Raw genomic sequence first — 21,586 nt, 5'->3', positions numbered from 1 at the left:
TGGCGTTTCATTCTGTCTCTCTAGAGTTCCGAATATCCGTTCGTATTAAGTTTAAGTTTTTTCCTACTGTGCAGTGCCCTTATATTCACTGCCCCTGTTCGCATAACAGTCCCATGTTTGCTGGGTTTCCTATTCACATGGAACTGTTGTGCGAATGGGGGCAGTTCAGGCCTTCATCGATGTATGAAAATACCTGGCTATGAGTACCGATTTACTAAAATAATTCACTTTACTAACAGATTCAGTTCCAGACATTGGTTAATCTACCATGAATAACTGAAAACATGATGGATAAGTGATTGTAGAGCAAACTTTCTGAGGGCGTTGAAGAAAGGCACATAGAAAGATCAGACGTAGTCTGATGATTCCCATCGTACACCGATTCAACGATGAATTTTAAAATTTGACGGCCGACGACACACCCCCCAAGTAACAATTTCAATTCCTTTTAGATTTGATTATTTTTATGGAAGCTTTATCACAGCATGACCAATTCATGGAACATTTATAGTTGTTTTATCAAGAGAAAACAATCTTCGTTCGTTTCTGGTTTTTAAGTTGTCTTCAAGTTAATTTTGAAATTCGCGCATAAAACAACTGAATTTACAAGAGCATTAAATCTTATAATAAGTTTTAAGGCGTATTTGAAGTTATTTTCAACACATAACATCAACATTTTTTATTAAAAGTTTATGCTTCGATTATTCAAGTGCATTTCATCTGGCTAATCCTCATTTAAAAACTTCTTGAAGCCTTCTATTCTTGAACTAGAGCCATTACTCTGGAACAAGAACTATGCGAAATAATGATAAGACAACGAACTATTTTTCAATCCAAATAATGAATGTAACATATTGGTTGAAAAACCGCGTTCTCATGCAAATATAAACACATTGTCATAAACATGTTTGCTCACTGATAATTTAGCCATTCTTGTGCTAAAAAGTAATCATGTCAACGAAATAATGATTTTACGGCCAATCAAAAATGCGAGTAGCTGGCTGCTGTCGTCCTGCCTTCAACCAGTTTCTCACACAGGCCACAGCTATGCGAATCAAAAATGAAATGGGTACTTACTGTGACTCTGCTCAAGCTCATGCCAAAAAGTGTAATTGTAGTATTAAGTTGCACTTCATTATTAAAAGCAAAAATACAGGGAAACAAAATAGAATTGGCACATCTTGACGCGAAACACCGCGAAATGTACAGAGACAACTTTCTAGCATCGAAAACGTAAACAAACATTTGTCAAAGGCTGTTACTCTTGTATAAAACGAATAAGTTTCATTTAAGACGAACAAATCTGCCTTAAGATCATAACTAGTAAAAACAATCTTCAATAAAGGCTGTAGCGTTCATGCAAGGTGACTTGGTTCCATCATTGTTTTGAGGGGGTTTGGATTGAAGGTAATAACAATTGATGGCGGCTGCATGAGTTTTGTTCGCTTGGAACGGCAACCATGCTTAGAAAGAATTGAAAAAGTGGCGTAGTCTTTTGTTTTTAAAGGAAATTTATGTCTTCGTATATTAATGATTGATATTATTTTTGAGGCGCTTTGTAATTTTCGTATGTTTTATGTGGCATATCAACGAAAAAGTGGGTATGGCACGGAACATTTCGATTCCCTGTAATCAATGATCTGTCAGGCAATTTAAATGTTTTAGCCATTTCAATTTGATGAAAATTAATTCGCAGTTCAATTAATATTTCATCCATTCTATTCTAGTGCTTGCACAGCCAGTATTGAAAAGCATCCTGGAAATACCAGAATTTCGTCTGGTATTTTCTTGTCAGCATTAATATTTGCAGCATATCAGTTATGATATGACACAAATATTAAAATGGCCAGGCCCACTGTGCAGACTAATGTGTTTGAAGATAATTCAAAAAAGTGCGGCAATTAGATTATTCACTCATGAATAACATAATTGACGCCATTTTTTGAATTTAATGATAGAAGAAACGGGGACAACCGTACCAACCGTTTCATTTTAAGGGATTGGGGTTTTTATAACGATTCGTTGGGAGAGGCGTAGCTAAGAGGGTTAATGCACACTCCATGGCAGTATTATTTCCAGGGAAGGGGCACTGACATTTACTTCGAGTGCCCTGGCCCTAATGCCTAAGGCTTAAGCGCCTATACTCGCTCTCTGAAACGAAACAAGAAATATAAAAGTTACCCCACCCCCCTTTTGCATACAAAATTTTGGTATAAAATGTATTATAAAAAGATTTGTCATATAATGAAAACCAGATCGATCTCACCAAATTTTAACAGGGTGTTGACTCCAACATCGTTCAATTCACGTTCATCCTGCATCCGTCACCATCAACACCATTGTGACCGTAAAAGAAGGGTTTCACCATAACAAACTCAAAAATCGAATCACGTAAGCACCTTGGATACTGCAATTTTCAATAAGTTGCACTTGAACAGGGCATGCTTCTATGTCGAAGACCACCATCGGTTGAATGTACCTTATAATTCGGTGTCAAATAAGCAGTCAATATTTTTCGTACATCTTCTTAAACACTATTCAAGCCAAGATGCCCAACACATTTTATAATATAAAAAAAATCAATTCAGCACCAGTGGAATCTCTTAAATGGTCGTACGAACATTTGCTTCAGTAGTCGACGTGAAAATGCCACTCATCCCACTGTAAACTGTCCACCATTTGATAAAAATTTCTTTCGTATTTTAGAATATATTTTCCACTTCAACGCACCAACATTAAAAAAAAGCACCATTGGTGAACACAATCACATAAACCATCATCGTTTTTTTATGGAATTAGTTTTTTTCAATCGGCAGAACTGAAGGAAACGCGGTGTGGATAAAAACGTGACAGCAAACGTGAAAAACAACCACTCGCGCGCACGGATTGCTGTGATCTTCCGCAGTTCAATTAATATTTCATCCATGAAACAAAACTTGTTTGTATCTGCATAATGCTTAGGTAAAAGATTTCATTTATTATGCACTTTTGAAACTTTTGAGAAATACAGCTAAAAGATCAACATGCCTCAAGATATTCTTGTTGAAGTTTCATGAAGTTCTTATAATCAATCATCAGCGCATGTACATAAATACAACTAGTTTCAAAGCAGTCTTCAAAAGCAGCTTTGAAGATCTCCTGAAGAGTGGGCCAGATTAGTCTTATGGATGTTTTATACCTATTTTATCTCAGATTTGCAGAACAAAGAGCTTTATTGCTAAGTTTTATTATTCTATCTTAGAAATTACTTCAGGATTGCCACAAAAGTATAATTGTTACTTGGGATTGCATCATGGTGGGTCAAACTCAGTCTTTTTAGCATTGAACGAATATGTCTCCGTGACTTTGATCATAAATTTTTGTCTGTTTGAATGTGTAACTAGTTTCAAATAAACTTCATTAAAACATTGAATGAACATTCAATGAAAACACCTTAAGATAGAGTTGCAAATGGGTTGTTTTGGTCCACGGATGCCTTCCGACTGGCCTACGACTGATTGATTTCATCGCCTGTAAGAACATGTCCATACATAATAGCACCTACGTCTAAGCACAGCATTCCTTATCGTTACACCTTCTTCTTCTTCTTCTTAGTGGCACTACGTTCCCACAGGAACTTGACCAGCCTCTCTTCAAATTAGTGTTCTTTGAACATTTCCACAGTTATTAATTGAAGGGCTTTCTTGGCCTGCCGTTGCATAAATTTGCATATTGTGAGGCAAGTACAATGATACAACTATGCCCAGGGAGTCGAGAAAATTTTCCCGACCGGAACAGGAATCGAACCCGCTGTCTCCGGATTGGCGATCCATAGTCTTAACCACTAGACTAGCTGGAGACCCGTTAGTCGTTACACCCGATGTCAATTATTCACAGGTCCGGGTGAACGTATATGTTTGCCTGTATTTGTCGATAAAAATATGTAAACAAACCGATCAGCTGATCGCGACGTCACGTTCGCCAGAAAATTTGTTCGCAGCTTCTGGAACGTGACGTCACCTTCGGCAACTTCGTGCGATTTCGGCTCGCCGAAGTTGACATGATACGATTACTACTTCAAAATTATCATATCACAAACACAACTTTGTCCGATGGGCCTAACCTGGTGAAATTTAGAACATTGCGTTACACCCGGAGATCACTACACTCAGGCAAATAAACCTAAGATTATCATAAGGTCTAAGTTATGAAATGGTCTTTAAACAATTCATAACGGCTAGAATGAATTTCATAAGGTCGGTTTATGATGTAGAATCGACTCACAGTTTGGCTTTTATACACATTTAGCACCACGATATTCTCATACCCGTAACGTGGGTAGATCACCTTATAATGGTGCGTTACGGCGTAAGATCTACCATAACCTGAGGATTGCGGACTGAAATTTGACAGCAGCTAGGCTGCTGCCAAACCTCCAAAATGATCAGAGTGTGCCTGGATACAAGTTCGGTTTACTTAGTCACGCTAAAACAAGTAAAACGTTAAATGACACACAAACTTTGCCATCAGAAACAAAAATGTTTTTCCAGCGTTTAGTTATTTGAAAATTATGCGTAAAACTTGCCCAATATTTCTAAATAATTCGTCCAAGCCCATATAGGACCAAATCAGCTGAATATATTCATTTGATTGTAGCTTTGGCTGTTATTCATCTGTTTAAACTTTGTGTGGAGTAGTTTATGCGTGTATTTTGAAATAAATCTCCATAGAGATAAGCAACTCAACAACGGAAAGCACTGGAAGAAAACGTACGTGCTCAAATTGAATGACCAAAATAGTTGATTCCGCACACCTCAGACCATAACCAATTTTGATTTCGTAATTCTCCAGCATAGTTAAATTAAATGCAGGAGAATTATAAAATCAAAATTTGGATTACTTTTCTCTTTCTGTGTTTTGTTTTATATTTGTATTTCGTTTTTTTTCACTACTAATATACCATTTGTTTCAGTGTTATCTGCTTGATTTTAACTTCAACTTTAACCTTCCAGGACGCGCGCCATCAAGCAACCGAAACTGTACCGCGCTCGCGCTGTATACGAAAAGCGAGGTTTTTTGGTAGTGTTGTACTTTTTACAACAGCGTGCGCGCTGAAGGGTTAATAAAATAACGATTTGTTTCAGCGCTGTTCAGGTAAATAAAGTTGTAATTGTAATGTACACTAAGCGAAGTAAACTACCGAAATTCATCAAAATACCCTATGAAATTTAGCCATAACAGTAAAGTATGGATGCCATAAGAATACCTTATGAAAATTTAACATGCTTATTATGACCTAATTACATAAGATAAACTTATGAAAAGAACAGAAAAATCACAAAATGATGCAGACTGAATTGTTTAAAGGCCATTTCATAAGTTAGACCTTATGATAATCTTAGGTTTATTTGCCTGAGTGTAGGTCAATTAAAATTCTATGTATCATAATAATAATAATTATTGTTTCAGGTAAAATCAGGTAATTGATCAACTATATAATTAAATATATTTAAATTACATGACACTTGGGATATTGGGAGGGGTAGCCTAAGGAAGCTAAATGAACTGGTTTCTGGACAAATGTTCGTGGGGTGGCCAGACTTTGTCACGAGATAACAACCATCGTGTTGACTTCCGAAGGTCTCCAGTAAATTTAGCTTACCCTGCTACAACAAACCATCAGGTAGATCATTCCCTTCCGGTATGACTCTGCAGCCATAGGTAATCCTTGCGCTGATGGTGGGTACACAATCATCATCATCATCATCATCATCATTTAGCACCACGATATTCTCAAGCGTGGATAGCCGCGTGGGTTGGGCACGAGCTCAGTGATCTCGACGGTCATGGATCGATTCTAGTCTGCATGATTTTACGATTTTTCTGCTCTTTTCATAAGTTTATCTTATGTTATTAGGTCATAACTGAGGTGTGCGGAATCAACTATTTTGGTCATTCAATTTGAGCACGTACGTTTTCTTCCAGTGCTTTCCGTTGTTGAGTTGCTTATCTCTATGGAGATTTATTTCAAAATACACGCATAAACTACTCCACACAAAGTTTAAACAGATGAATAACAGCCAAAGCTACAATCAAATGAATATATTCAGCTGATTTGGTCCTATATGGGCTTGGACGAATTATTTAGAAATATTGGGCAAGTTTTACGCATAATTTTCAAATAACTAAACGCTGGAAAAACATTTTTGTTTCTGATGGCAAAGTTTGTGTGTCATTTAACGTTTTACTTGTTTTAGCGTGACTAAGTAAACCGAACTTGTATCCAGGCACACTCTGATCATTTTGGAGGTTTGGCAGCAGCCTAGCTGCTGTCAAATTTCAGTCCGCAATCCTCAGAGTCATAATAAGCATGTTCAATTTTCATAAGGTATTCTTATGGCATCCATACTTTACAGTCAAAATTTCATAAGGTATTTTGATGAATTCCGGTACAAAGACATAACTAAGACGTCCATCTTCCATACAACCCATGGAAATTTTTGGACCCATGAAGTACTAGAACAGAAAATTCATATAATTTACCTGTTTATTGAGTAACATTGCACTTTGCTCTGAACTGAAAATCTGTTGCTAAGAGAAAATTGCTGTTTACTCAACAATAAACAATCGCGATACATTGCTTAGTGCATGGTAGACGGTATTCTTTGGATGAATTTTCATTTGAATCTAACGTTTGTTTTATTTAAGGAACCCGATAGAGCTGCCTTGTGGTCATTCCATTATACATGACTAGTAGTAAAATCCCTCCGAACTAACCCGCTACTGGGGTTTGAAGAATGTTGCGTCACCGGCTCTTTACTGACGCAGAAATCGCCGCCGGAGTGCTGCCGGATGTTTCCAGGTGTCTAGTGGCTCGAAGCTCCGCTAGGCAACGGAGAATCCCAGACTATCTGCTGCTGATCCTGTAGTTTTTGCCTGATCCAGCACGTCACCTGTCTGCCAAGATTATTTTCTTTATTAAATTTATTTAGCATTATTTTTAAAAATACATTGAGTTTGAACTGAGATTTTATGATAATTTGTTTTTAATTCTAAAGTAGATCTTTCATTTGGGATTCTTCGTAACCAACCTCACCGTCTGACAGTGAGAGGGCAAACCTCCGGCAGTGGTTGCCACCTTCTTTCAAACCGAGGGAGCACGTTATTGAGGATCGTTCTTTAAGCTAATGGGAAACGCTTGAAAGCAATTATCATTAGATCTTGCTTGATTCGTTGAGAACAAATTATTGCGTTATTGCCCTGAGGAAATTCCAGACACAAAGCGTACGGATTGTTGGTGGCATAACAGAAAATGTGTATCAGTTGGGACATACAAGCAAGCTTATGAGCCATCCCATTCCGCAAACACATAAAGGGTTGACTTTCTTTTATTGCATGCAAGGAAAACACCTTCCTTTCCCCATGCAGACTTTCGTCAAATGAACCCAAAAAGTCAAACTTTATCCTTTTTTAATCAATGTTATTGACACATCAACATAGCCCACTACCAAGCCTACTACAAAAAAATATCGAGTAAATTACACGTTCAAGGTGAGTCGAAAAAAAAGGTGAACTTCGATCTGTCATACTTGGGTACCTAGGGACCAAATGAAGTACTAGATGTGGTCCCCGGTTTGAACTCAAGTGCGACGTCTTAATTCGGTCTTTGTTCCGGTAGTTTACTTCGCTGAGTGTATAGTAGACGAAATCCCAAATCGACCACGTCCTGAGTCACGGACGGCACTTATCCGACATTATCGACGTTAGGACCAATCGTGGCGTTAACATCGACTCTGCCCGCTCAGTCATGCTGCTGCATGGGACTCGACAGTACGTGGAACGATATAAAAGAACACGGAAACAGCATACCCGCCTTTTCCGGGAGAAAAAGCGCTGCCTGCTCTCTAAAATAAAAACTCTCATTTTTGAGTAGCGCCCATGCCGCACAGGGACTGTGTTGGAAACACACATTTTTTTAAATTGCTCGTACGCTCACATTTTTGCAAAATATCAATATTTTTAGGTATTTGAAGGTGGTTTATAAACCCAGTGAGGTTGTCATGTCGAAATTATTGCAAAATACATGCTTATGTGAGCGTACGAGCAATTTTAAAAAAATGTGTGTTTCCAACACAGTCATGTGCGGCATGGATGTTTACTAAAAATGTGCAGGCCGAGCCGAACACATTTTTGAGCGTAGCCGTTTTTGCGTGTGGAAAAAGCTCAGTGGGAACAAATGGAACTGCTGTGCCGTTCTCAAGAAACACGAAAGTTTCAGAATCTTGATGCATCCCACAAAGGCTTAGTGCCACGAACCGAAATGTGCAGGAGCAATGATGGGACCATCTGACGGACGTGAGGTGATCGAAAAGTGAAGCAGCACTACGACGAACACCCAAATGGCGCAAAGAGCGCAGACATGCATGGACTAGCGGGAGAAACGACTATGTCAATATATAGCAAAGAGCAACTCTCACGTTGAGGGCATTCAAGGATGCTATCCAGCAACAGTAAGTCAGCTGGTAAGGATGGTATCGGAGCTGAACTCATCACAGATGCCCGCAGTGCGGATGAATTGTCACCGGCCCGAAACCGATTCCTAATCGTGCTATCAAATCTTGGTGTTCTTGAAAACCAACTCCTGTCTCGGTGCCAATGGATCTTGGCCATCGGGGGGAGATCTACGTTGGCTACCGTCCGGAGGATTCTCTGCTCCTCTAAGAGAAGGAAGATCCTTTCACTTCTTGAGGCTTTTTTTTATTCTTCAACCACTTAACCTAATTTACAGCTCTTTTGTCCACTAGAGCACTACGTGAGCGATTCCAATTGGCGGCTGCACTTACACTTTGTACAGCGCCCAAATGTATTCTATACTAATTCCACTAATTCTTATTCGAACTGGTAACCTTCGCGCTGCTGTCACTTTTCTACCCTGTTCATGGTAGAATAATGAGCACGATCTTGCTGTGTGGCTTTTGTTCCATTTCCAGTCCGATTGGGGGTCCATTATGAGTTGCCGTTAGCCGATATCCAAGTTTCCGGGTCCGTTAGAGCATTTACTCAGAAAAGGGTCAGGTGTCCCGGGGGGAAGATCAACTGATGAAAAATTGCAAGTGCCGAGGCTGGGATCGAACCCATGACCATCCACTTATGAAGTGACCGTGTAGCCACTACGCCACGGGCCCGGCTTCTTGAGGCTTTCTCGGCGAACACCGCGGCTTTTCTACAGATAGCTGCGAATATGAGGTGGCGCAAAAGGTAGTATACCTGCTTCTGAGCACGCAGAGTCCGCCGGGGTTGACAATAGCAGACCTGATATGATTCTTACGTAGTTGTTGTACACGGGTGTAAGGACTTGGAGGAGTTTTTCTAGTGCGTAGGTCAGACGACTCTCGATTATGGAGCGGGCTACTCGAAAACGATCGACCGGGAGATTGTACGCACCAGGTTTAGCCGAGTACGACAACTGGCCTTAACGGAATCGAAATGTTGTTTGAATGTAAAACTTTTATCGATTGAAACGCCAAGAGTTTTGACTTGGTTTTGACAGTTTCTTTCAGTGGAATAGGCTGACCTTGAATCGTGATAGGATGACCTCTGATTCGATGGCCAGTGTTGTAGATATGGCAACGTACGCTTTTAGGAGCAGATAGTGAACCCGACTGAAGATGTCCATTTAACTACGGCGTTGACAGCGGCTTGAGCTTTTATTCTGGTGCGAATGACTCCGTTCATCGCTATCAGGATTAGGGTGACGGCGGCAATAACGGTTCCTTGAGATACTTCTGTCTCTTCGGCGAGGGACTTGCGTGTGCTGTTGCCTATTAGAACTCTGAAGGAGCGATTCGACAGAAAATTTTTGACAAAGTGGAGTACGTGCCCGGACATACCCGAATCAGCAAGTTGCTTCAGTACCAGAGGAGTCCAAGTGCGGTTAAAAGCCTTGGAGAGATCTAACGAGATAATTTCGGTGTGCAGTCCTTTGGAGTGGGCGTCATGAAGAACATCACCCAAAGTAATTAACCTTCCGTAACTCGCGCGGTTGACTACCTGCGTCAGCACCATAATGCTGAGTACAAAAAGCGAGATTTTTCAACGTGTTGTACAAAATACAACAGCGCGATCGTTCGAGGGTTAAAAAGCAGATCGTATTAAAGCCGGTCCTGAAAGAACGTTGACGATGATCAAGATGACCATCGACTTCGAGTTGTTGCTTCAATCGTCTGTTGACCATTATTTCCATCACCATGGAAAGGCAGCATATGAGAGGAATCGGGCGAAAGTACGATGGTCCGCGTGTGAGGTCGTTGATTTTGGAAATGGGAACGACGAGACTTAATTGCCATTCGGGCGGCCAAGTATCCAACAGCCAAAGTTGGTTGAAAAAAACCAACAGCTTCATTTTTCCGGGGAGAGGTATTTTTTTTTAAGCAGCGGGTATCCGCTGGTAAGTGATATCCCAGATCGTTTTCTGTTGCCGTTCACCTATAGTCAAAGAGTTTGTGGGAAGATATCAAGCCGGCTTCGTCGACAGCCGCTCGACAACGGACCAAATCTTCACCGTGCGGCAGATCGTCCAAAAATTCCACGAATACCAGGTCCCAACGCACCACCTGTATACATCGACTTCAAGTTCAAGGACGTGTACGAAAGTATCGACCGCACAGAGCTATGCAAAATCGCGGACGAGAACGGCTTCCCGGGAAGCTTAAGGACAGACTTGTTAGAATCCCAAAATGGCCGCCACAATGGCCGACTTTGGCACCTACTCACGATTTCGAGGGCACAAATCTTTTCGTAAACAAAACCAGCGCACCTGAGCTTCTTATTTTAAGCAAATTACAAGTGAGCAAGAACAGAATAATAAAATGCATTGCTGTTTGAAGCTTGCTTCTTGAGATTTGTGCGTCTGAAGTTTTGATGCACTGTTGAAGCGGGATTTCAAGACGTTTGTCCTTAAGAGACTGATCAAAGCTATGATTCCAGAGAACGTAGAAGAGCAGCAGCAAATCGTGAAAATGTGAAAATAGTTGACTTCAAATGTACCTATTTAGGAGTTCTTTTTTGTTCTAAGGCGTTATATGTGCTAAGTATACATGATTCAAAACAGTTTGTTTTATTTTACTTTTTTCCTTCAATGTGGAACTTGAACTAAGTTTTTAGTTGCATTTTATCCATTGTTTAATCTCTTTCAACATAAAGGTATGCCTGTGTTTCTCATCTGCATGATCAAAGTGTTCAGGAGTAAAAATGTCGACTCAATTGCTAGATGTTTCTGTTTCTTTTCGTACGATTTTTAAATCGCATCGAGCTAATAATCATGGCTTCAATCTCGGGTCAGTATTCACTACACATACGCTTCACGTGTAATAAAAAATAATTGATAATCCGTAAAAAACAAGTTCAGTTGAAAAAGATTTTCAATTGTTTTCTCAGCAGGTTCAAGATGATGCACGATATATTAAAACATTTCGTTTATTTAGGCAAACCAACACAGTACAACTTAAATCATCACACGCGTGCGCAGTTCATTTAATTTCGGCTTGCAAAATGTAAACTTTTGTGCTACACTTTCATATTTTTTTTTTTTGGAAACAGTCCGATGCATGTGATTTTGGGGTATAACTCACACATGTACTTAAAATACAGCCTTAAATACGTAGTTCGACTATCGATTTCCTTCCGGTTTCTAAATTACCAAACATGAATCTCGTTTCTACCAATAAACGAAGGAACAAATTCCAACTTCATCAATCCAAAATGCCATGAGATCACACACGGGTTACTAGACCTGATTGCTTTCTAAGCGCCCTAGAGGTTAGCATATAGTAGTTAGTAATATGTAATTGTTCTCGCTAGAGGATATAGTAAATTGACCTACTTATGCCAGCTTTGTTGTATCACCACCGATTCGGGGTTTAGTTTTTTTTCTCTATAATTTAAGATGAATTTTGCTTTCGATAAAAATCACTCTTTTCTCACTTTGGTGCATTTTTCTCCACCCTGAATCGAGCCAAAAAAAGTCGCGCGGAAGGAAATCGATCCAATTAATCTTCTACTAACCTTTCACTTTGTTGATAAGGTGTGTATATTCACTTTCCTCGTATGGTTTTGTTAACTAACTTACTTGTCCATAATCACATATGATAAAAAAAAACATAGATCAGAAATTAGTACGGTTCTAACGCATGATAAGTGTTTTGCTGCTTACTAAACATAAGTATCGCAATTTGTTTGCTAATCAATAAAGCTAGATGATAAGAAAAATATCAACATATCGTCTAAATATAACACAAAGAAAGGGATTCAACAGAAAACGCGGAAATAAATGGGATGGGAGATGTTAAATATGTTTCGTCAATGATTACCGAAAACGATCGCATTAAGGAGTTTTTGTTTTCCCATAAAACTAAGATTGATCCAGCTGGGTTACCAGATAACATCATCATTCATCACCTACAGGGATGGGAACAACCCCGAACATGAAATTACTTCCATTTGCAGAAAACTTATTCAGAAGTTCAATAGCAAACCATAAATTGATTTTTCCAAGAGAGTTTCAACGATGGTATCACATTTTTCGAAATTACACCTCTCGAAGTTCCACTTTCCGGAATGGGTTATTCCGAAAAATTGGGTTCTGGGAAATGGTGTTCAGAGAAACAGAACTCCGGGAAATGTAACACCACCATTTAAACAAATAACATTTGACCTTTGCCACATCTTATCTAGCTTCTGAAGTAAGTTATCAGTAAAAGTAAGCAATTAAAAAAACTTTAATCGACTTATCTCTCATACCCTGTATGTTTGTGGAATACATAAATGCATTGTTTATGCAAGAAATTTGGGACAGTTGTAGGTTACTAATGTCTTGATTAATGAGATTGGATTTTTTGCGATCACTTTCGACTATTCATAGTTGTAAAAGTAAATATATAAAAAGCTAGAGCAGGGATATTACAGTTGATCGGCACAGCGTAAAACGATTTTTACGCATTTTGGGGCCGTTTTGTTAAATATGTTTCCATGTGTGTGTAGCTTGAATCCACCTCCCACGGGCTACTAAAACAACTTACACGTTGCCATATCGACTAACATAATTGAGATAATAAACTATGGAGAAAGAATGTCGCTATCGTTGTGAGTAAAAGGAACTCCAGTGACATTCGCCCTCTCCAGTCTTCTATCTCTATTACTAAAAGACAATTTCACTTACAACCTAAAGAACCATAATCACCATACTCCTTCTCTTGTACGTCTTCACATCCTACTTCGGCTACGGTTCAGTCACAGATATATTTTTGTTGTTGTTTGGTGAGTAGATATCTCTCCCGTTCTCTACTTACTTGCACTCCACGTCCTGACAGATGGTGTTGAGCTTTTCGTGCACTCCGCCGCTGCCGTTCAGGTCACTGGACGAAGTCACGATATTGATCGAGCTTACCTTGGCGCGCTCGATCGCCGTCACCGTGTTCTCGCCCAGCATCTTAAACAGTATGTAGCCGATGATGATGGCAAAGCCAGCCACCAGCACCCGGACGAACGAGTCCTCGTTTAGCTGAATGATGACCCATGCGCCCGCGCCGGTTATACACATCAGCGTTACAATTATGATCGTTTTGGCCCAGTGCTGGATGGTGAAGCCTTTCTCCCAGTCGAGACTGAAAAGCCATTGGAAGGGAATTAGAGTTTGTATTAGAGTTGGCACGGATTCCTGCATTTTGTATGTATTAGCTAAAAATTCTCACCGATTGGATCGCTCGATCTCGTAGGGCGACTCGCACACTTTGCACTTCAGTACGGTGTCGGAATTGGCACAACTTTCCACCAGCCAGCGCCGCAGGCACTCGTGGTGCACCGAGCTGACGTCACCGGTGCACTTGCACGGCTGAATGAGCGGTTCCTGCTTCTCGCCGTCGTAGCATATCCAGCAGTCTTTCTTGGCGAGAAACGATTGGCCCTCCTCGGCGTTCGAAGTGGAAGCCTCCGGTTCCTTGGAGCTGCCGGCACCGGCCGCAACCGGGTCGATTTGGCGTGTCAGGAGTTTGCGTGGATTCAGGATCCACAGCTGTTCCGGCGCCATCGAGTTCCATAGACAGCAGGGGAACCACAGAGCAACACCGACCTCGGCCAGCCGGAACACTATGTCGTGCCAGTTGCGGGAATACACTGGAACTCTGTGGGAAAATATATTATAATCAGTCAAAAACCTAGGGATTTATGAATAAGGATCATACTTTTTCTTCCAGAAATCGCCCAGGGTTTCCGATGTGAGGAAACCGATAATGACAATGAGCATTATCGCCTGGCTCAGCAGCCCGAAGCGCGATTGGTGCAGCTGAGAGGCATTGACATTCTCGCTGTTCGGAACCGTTCCGAAGTCGTACACAAAGCCCCCTCGGACCTAGGGATTGAAGAGAAATCCATTAGAAATACTCTATTCCTCAAAATATAGGTAAATAGGTAGGTCTCTCTCTATAAATAAGATTTTTGAACCATAGCATCTTAACAAACTATCAAATTCCCAACAAAAAAGAAGATCTAAAGCATTCATATAGGATTTCCATGAAAATAATAAGCCTGATGTTCAAAATAAATAGTTTAACAACTGACCTTGAAAACGTGATCACGTACAAAAAATTCCTTGGGAACTCTTTCGGAAATTTAATTTACAAAGTCTCGACAGAACTTCTGAAAAATTCCCGGAGCAACTACTCGAAGAATTCCATGAGAAACTCTGAAGAAAAAGCTCACGGTTGTACTGCAAGTACTTCTAGACTAAATTCCGGAAGAACCCTCAACACTCCGGAAGAATTTCCTAAGAAACTTCTAGAAGAGATTCCAAAGTAACTTCTACAAAAGTTCCCACTGAAACTTCCAAAAGAAACATTTAAAAAAGTTCCCCAAGCAAATTTTGGAAAAAATTGCTCTGAAGATTCTAGAACAATTACCGAAGAAATTTACAGAAGTATTCCCGGGGGAATTTTCAGTAGAATTCCTAAAAAAAATCCCACAAGGATTTCGAGAACTATTCCCAGTGGAAGTCCTGAATGAATTCCCACTCCGTTCTCTCCCCAGAGCAAGCTCCCGAAATCCAAAAAGAAAGTTGTAGACCAATTTCCGGAGGAGTTTCTAGAGAAGTAACTCCTGGAGAACCTCCAGAGAGAAATTTCCGTAGTAGGTAACTCGTAGAGAAACTGCTAGAGAAATCTACTGTAGATTCATAGAAGAATTCCCAGTTGAACTCATGACGGAATTCGCTGTGAAACCCGTAGAGAAATTCACAGTGGAATTACTAGATTATTTTCCAGTGGAATTCCCAGTGAACTCAGAGATACTCCCAGTGGAATTTCTAAAAAGAAAATCCTGGTTGAATGCCTAGAGAAACTCCTGCTAGAATTCACAAAAGGAATTTCCTACAAAACATCGTGGGAATCTAGAGCAATTCTCAGTGAAACAGTTAGAGGAACTCCTAGTGGAACTGGTAGAGAAACTTCCCACAGAACTTCCGGAAGAATTTCCGTAGAAGCTTTTTGAATATATCACAAAGTAACATCTACAAGAGCTCACAAAGGAACCTTTGGAAGAATTCCCGAAGCAAATTCTGGAGAAAAAATTCTTGAAGTGGACCTCTCAGAAAAACTTCCAGTCCCAGAAGTATTCCCGGAAGAACTCCCATAGGAATTTTAGTGAAGCTATTAAAGAAAATTCAGATGAAACTTCAGGAGAAAGTTTCAAATTGCATTTTTTGCAATTGCAAATTGCGTTTCAAATTCCATTTAATTTTCTGTAGGGTAGTGTTTTCACCCGTGGTAGCGTATAGGGTACTCACTCTCACAAGCCACCGCTTGAGACGAATGGCCAGTCAGCATGAGTTGTGTGTAGATGATTTGGGCATGATACTTGGTTGAGTCGCTCACGAATGGAGCTCGCGGACTCTAACAGTTCTCATATCGAGGAACTGAGAACGACCGTCGCAGTCATTCATTTTCAGCTGAAAAAAAAGGCACTGAGACTGATACTTAGCAGCTCTGGTTTCAATGTAACTTCTACAGGAATTCCCACAGAGACTTTGAGAAGAAGTCCCAGTGGAAGTCCTGAACGAATTCACAGAAAAACTCTTAAGAGCAAGTTCCAGGAATCCTCGGAGAGAGTTGTAGTGCGCAGCTTTTACTGTTTTCTCGCTCATTTTTTTTTGTTAAACGCAAGAAAGAACGAGATAAAAGAGGGGGCAAAATGCGCCCTCTTTTATTTGTTTCTTTTCGTGTTTGTTTACGAGAGTGAGTGAGAAACAAGAAAAAGCTGCGCACGCTAGAGGTTGTAAGTAGAGCAATTCCCGGAGGAACTCTTCGAGGAAATGCTCGTAGTAACTCGTAGTTAAACTGCTAGAGCAATCAATTATGAATTCCTAGAGGAATTCCCAGTAGAACTCCTAAAAGAAGTTCTAGACCTCGTCGAGCAATTCCTAGTATGACTCCAAGACATGAAATTCCTAAAGAAATTCCCAGTGAATCCAGAGAAGCTCCTAGAGGAATTTCTAAAAAAAAACTCCGGATAGAACTACTAAAGGAATTTGCTAAGTAACTTTGTGGGACTCTATAAGAATTCCCAGTGAAACTGTTAGGGGTAATCCATTAAGTACGTCACGCCCTAGGACCGGGAGGGGAGTTTGTGAAAGTATGACAAGCAATGCATTAAGTATAGGAAAAACCCGCACGAAGGGTAGAGGGGGGGTCAAAAATTCCCAATTTTAGCGTGACGTACTTAATAGATGCTCCCTTAGAGGAATTCCTAGTGGAACTTCTGACTAAATTCTCTGTGAAGCTGATACAGGAATTCACAGTAGAACTTTCGGAAGATCTTTGTACCGACTTTTCGAACCCTTTAAGCAGAATACCCTCTGAATGAGTGTAATCAGTTTCGTATCTTTTTATTCCGCCCTTTTTTTCTTATCTTTTGACAGATACGCGTATTTCGACTACCACTTGTAATCTTCCTCAGTGTCAGTTATCCACTAAATAGTATGGTACATAGTCGAAATCCGCGTATCTGTCAAAGGATAAGCAATTAGGGCGGAAACTGATTACACTCATTCGAAAAAAATATCCCTGAAGTATTCCTAGAGGAATTCTTAGTAGAGCCAATAAAGAAAAATTAGATGGAATTCCTGGAGGAAGTCTCAATGCAACTTCTAGAGGAATTCCCGAAGAAACTTCGAAAAGAATTCCCAGTGAAACTTCCCAATCGAAGCTCCCTGGAGGAACTTCTAAAGCAATTTCCGGAGGAACTAATGGTTTAATTTCCGGAGAAACTCCTAGACGAATTCCCGGAGCTACTCCAAGAGGAATTCCCGATGAAACTCCTGCAGAAAATGCTAGGAGAGTCCACTGTAGAACTCCAAGAGGAATTCCCAGTAGCACTTCTACAGGAAATTTCAGAGGAACTTCGAGAGGAATTCCAAGTGGAACTACTAGAGTAATTACTAGTGAAACCCCTACAGGAATTCCCAGTAGAACTTGTGAAAGAGTTCCCAGTAGAACTCGTGAAAAAAATCCCAGTGGAACTCCTAGAATAATTTGCAGTGAAAATTCTAAAGAAAACCCCAGTGGAAACCCAGAGTAACTTCCAGTTAAATTTCTAAAGGAATTCCTGGTTGAATGCCTATAGAAACACCTGGTGGAACTCCTGAAGGAATTTCCTAGGAAACTTGTTGGGAAACTAGAGGAATTCCCAGTGAAAATCCCGAAGGAATTTCTTGTGAAACTTCTGATTAAAATTCCAAGGGGAGCTGCATGAAGAATTCCCAGCGAAATTCTGGAGGAATTCCCGGATGAACTCCTAGAGACCTAAAGGAATTCCCAAACTACTCCCAGAAGAATTTCCGGTGAAACTCCCAAAGAAATTTCCTCTCTTCTGGAGATGTCCCAAACCTTTTGTGTTAATCACTAGAATTTTCTTAGATCTTGTGAATACTATCATACACCCGTTGCTGCTAGTTTACTTCGGATCACCTAGATTATTTTCAATACCACAACCCCCGGTATCTCCGTGGATTTACTTTGTTTCAGAAGACAAATTCTTCCACTTCGAAGAATATATGAAATGAGCTTACCAATTCATATCTATCGACGGGCTGTTCACCAGAGATGGAAAATAATGAAGATTGCAGCTGAGCAGACCAAACAAACCAAAACAAACGGACTCGTGAACAACAAGGGCCCGAGAATACTCGCACTTCTTTATTCGTGAGTAAACGAAGCTGTAAAGCACTCGCATGTGATTCGCGAAGCTTCGTTTTTTTTTTGCATTTTGACGAGAAACGCATTTTAACGTCTGGCAGTGCTGCTTTTCAGGAACAATGAAGCATAAAGCATTAGTTTATGTTGGATAATCACTGGATATGGTATTATAACCATGCACAAATGCACTTCCCGCACCTCCACTAGTTCTTCACGAATAAAAACTCATGAGTGTTTCTGTTTTTGTTTTGCTTCTTACTCACGAAGCAGGCGGGTGCGAATAACTCACACACTGTTTACTCTCGGAATCGTGAGTAAGCCTTGTGTTGGCTTTACACTCGCGAATTGCTTCACGATGAGAGTAATTCCATCACTGCTGTTCACACAAGGGAAGCGCTTGTGACACTACTTTTCCCCTTCACTCACACGCGAAATAGTGCCGCGATGAACATTTGGATGATTGTCAAACAAAGAGAAAATTCAATTCTGCCGTGTTTCCCATAAGACGCTTTCACCAACTTTTCATTCACCGAAATTTATCATCTGTGCTATTTAGTAACAGGTCACGACTGTATTTTCATGGTGCATTTCAATGTACCATGGGATTTGGTCGAAACGATTATTCTTACTATTTGTCTCATCTTAATAAGGAAGTTGCCCCCTCCTTTCGCAAGGAAGTTTATTTTCGACGACTATTTGTCGATTTTTAAGCACCATCTAAGCCTAACATGAAGGACGTTTATATTCGACACCGATGCTGCTTACTTTGTAGGAATTAAATCGTTGAAGTGTTTAAAATCTTTTCCAATCCAAAACCATAAACAACTTAACGGCAGTGCAAAGGTACTCAATGGTTCCCCGAGATAACGAGGGTGAAGTGCATTGGCAATCAGTGGGAGTGTAATTTTTCATTCACTGCTTGACACGATTTTTCACTTATCGAGATTCAATAATGATAAATAAACATATGATGCTTTTTCACATTTGTTTTGCGTGATGACCCATCTGGGACAGTATCTGCTTCTCAGCTTAGTGCTTAATCTTGGTATTTTTATAGTTGTAGACTTAGAACTTCGTACGTCAATTGATCATTTTTGTCACCGTATACCCGAGCAAAGTCTAACAACAAAATGATAGCAAATCGAAAACACGATTTGTAATCATCAGCAAATTGATATCATATTTTGATATAAGATTGTCTTGATTAATTTCGATTTCCAATTTTGATATCGTTTTGCTGTCATTTAAAATTATTACAAATGTTCAAGTTTTCAAGTCATTTTAAAACTTCTAGGCGACCTTTTATAAAGCATCCAATGATATACCATCATTGCAACCCGAGCAGAAGAGAATAGCAAATTGATAACAACAGAATCACATAGCCTGTTTTTATATCATAATTTGTTATTTTTAACTTATCAAAATATATCTTTCTAATAACATGTTTTGTTGGGCAATCTTATTTTGTTATATTCAAGTTTTTAGGATATATCCACAAGATAACATTTCAATAATATATTATGTTGTAGAACATGTTTAGTTATTATTCTGCTATAGAGAATGTACAAATATGTGATGAAGAATAACACAACAGTAACAAGTTCACAAATTTCCTGTTATTAAGTTGTAATTGATCTAACAAAACATGTTATTGAATTATTCTTCTAGGAATATTTTTTTGATATGATATTTGTTATTTTGCCGATTATGACGGACAAGTTTATAACATAATATGTTATGCTAATAACATAAAAATTACTGATTTCATTATACAGTTACTAGGCCAAAATAACACATTTTATTATGCTGTTGATATTTTCCTCTGCTCGGGAATTAACGTATTGCATTTAGGTTTCTCATATTATTCGAAAAAACTCTAAATTTAACGATTTTTTCATTTTTCCCACTGATAGCAAAAACAGTAATCAATTTGCCATCACTGATAGCAGGAATTGTTTTCAACTTGCTCTCACAGGAACATTTTTCAGCTCTCGTTTTTGATGTTTTAACCGTTAAAACGACCAAAACGACCTCAGTAATCATAATTTGCAATATCACAACATCAAAATTAGTTTTCAATTTGATGTCAGACTTTGCTCGGGTATTGTGTAGCAGGCACATAGCTACTCTAAGCCCAAGGAAGTTAATGTAGTTTTTCCTATGTAAAGCTCTAGGATCAACAGAAAATCAAACCCAAACAACGTCAGCATAGTTTTGTTAAATTCCCGCGTTTCCTAACGCTTTTATCAAGAAATTTCCACAAAGCATAACTGCAAATTAATAGATGTTTCAGAAAATTGTGCTCAAAGTGTCAATTCGTTTTGCTCAATGGCAATGCATTCAATTCAGAAAAAAATCTACAAATTTTGTTGATTAATATCAAAAACAGTTTAGTGTGCACACATTTGGGTTCCCAGCTCCCATGCTTCTACGATATACCTATAAACACTTATCACTTTCAAAAACAAAAACAACTAATCGTAACAACTTTCGACAATTACCTTGAAAAACACCTCCACACCGTAGATCAGGAAGAAGATTACCACAATCAGTAGCAAAGCGGCGTAGCATCCGTTGAAGAAGTGCGTATTCCGGCCGGAAAACAGATGCGAGTAGGCAATTTCCGCCAGGAACAGACTGTACGGCAGCAGGTTGAACGCCAGAAAGCCGAGGAAGCTTTTGGACAGAAACTGGGACCGCTCCCAGCGGATGTCACGCAGGTGGAAAATCTGTAACGGAAAGGAAAAGAATGGAATGATTAGAAAAATTACAATAATGTAACATTGGAAGTTCACACTTAGCATACTTTAGATAAATCACACAATATCTCGCGAAAATGAGCGGTTAGCACTTGTGATTTACGACGCGGTATAGAACTAAAGAATGTGGAACGCCACCGATGCGTCAGGTTGTCAAGAGTCCAGGCGTGACAATGATTGGTGGTCAACCGATGCGATGGCAGCAGAACCGCGATGAATTATCTCTCCCAGTTGGTAAGTATACCTGTACCCAGCGCAGCGCCGCCGACCGACGCCGCGCGCTCTGATTGAATAGCAATAATGAATAGTACAAATGCGCGCCAGAAGTAAAGATAATGCTTTGCTTTGGTTAGCTCGCGCACTTGATGCCAAGTGCAACGCGTAGGCGGTGCTAGGGCAGCTGAGGTAGGGGCATTAACAAGACGGAGAGTTTTCAAAAATACAGCTAGACGTAAACGCATTGCAGAGAACAACGTGGATAACAGCAATACGGGATTTGTAACTGTGTAATTGTGTTGTTGAAAAGGTAAAAATAGAAAAAAAAAACAACAACACAGTTACCCAAAGTTTTGCTCTAACAGTATAAAATTAGGGAAGAAATCATAATTA

The 21,586-nt window shown here is 39.8% G+C and overlaps 1 protein-coding gene across 1 annotated transcript; it reads right to left on the bottom strand.

Moving 5' to 3' along the window:
• Positions 1–11,072: 11,072 nt before the first annotated feature.
• On the bottom strand, positions 11,073–21,195 carry LOC109397523 (uncharacterized; the record flags this gene model as incomplete). Its single annotated transcript, XM_062847865.1, has 5 exons — positions 11,073–13,640; positions 13,728–14,156; positions 14,217–14,383; positions 20,720–20,947; positions 21,025–21,195. Coding segments are annotated over 5 exons (1,314 nt in total), but the record flags the coding sequence as incomplete, so codon positions are not given.
• Positions 21,196–21,586: the final 391 nt, after the last annotated feature.

The sequence above is a fragment of the Aedes albopictus genome, chromosome 2 (assembly GCF_035046485.1).
Source record: "Aedes albopictus strain Foshan chromosome 2, AalbF5, whole genome shotgun sequence".
Taxonomy (NCBI): domain Eukaryota; kingdom Metazoa; phylum Arthropoda; class Insecta; order Diptera; family Culicidae; genus Aedes; species Aedes albopictus.
Note: the sequence above shows the minus strand (reverse complement) of the source record. Positions and strands in the feature narration are given on the sequence as shown.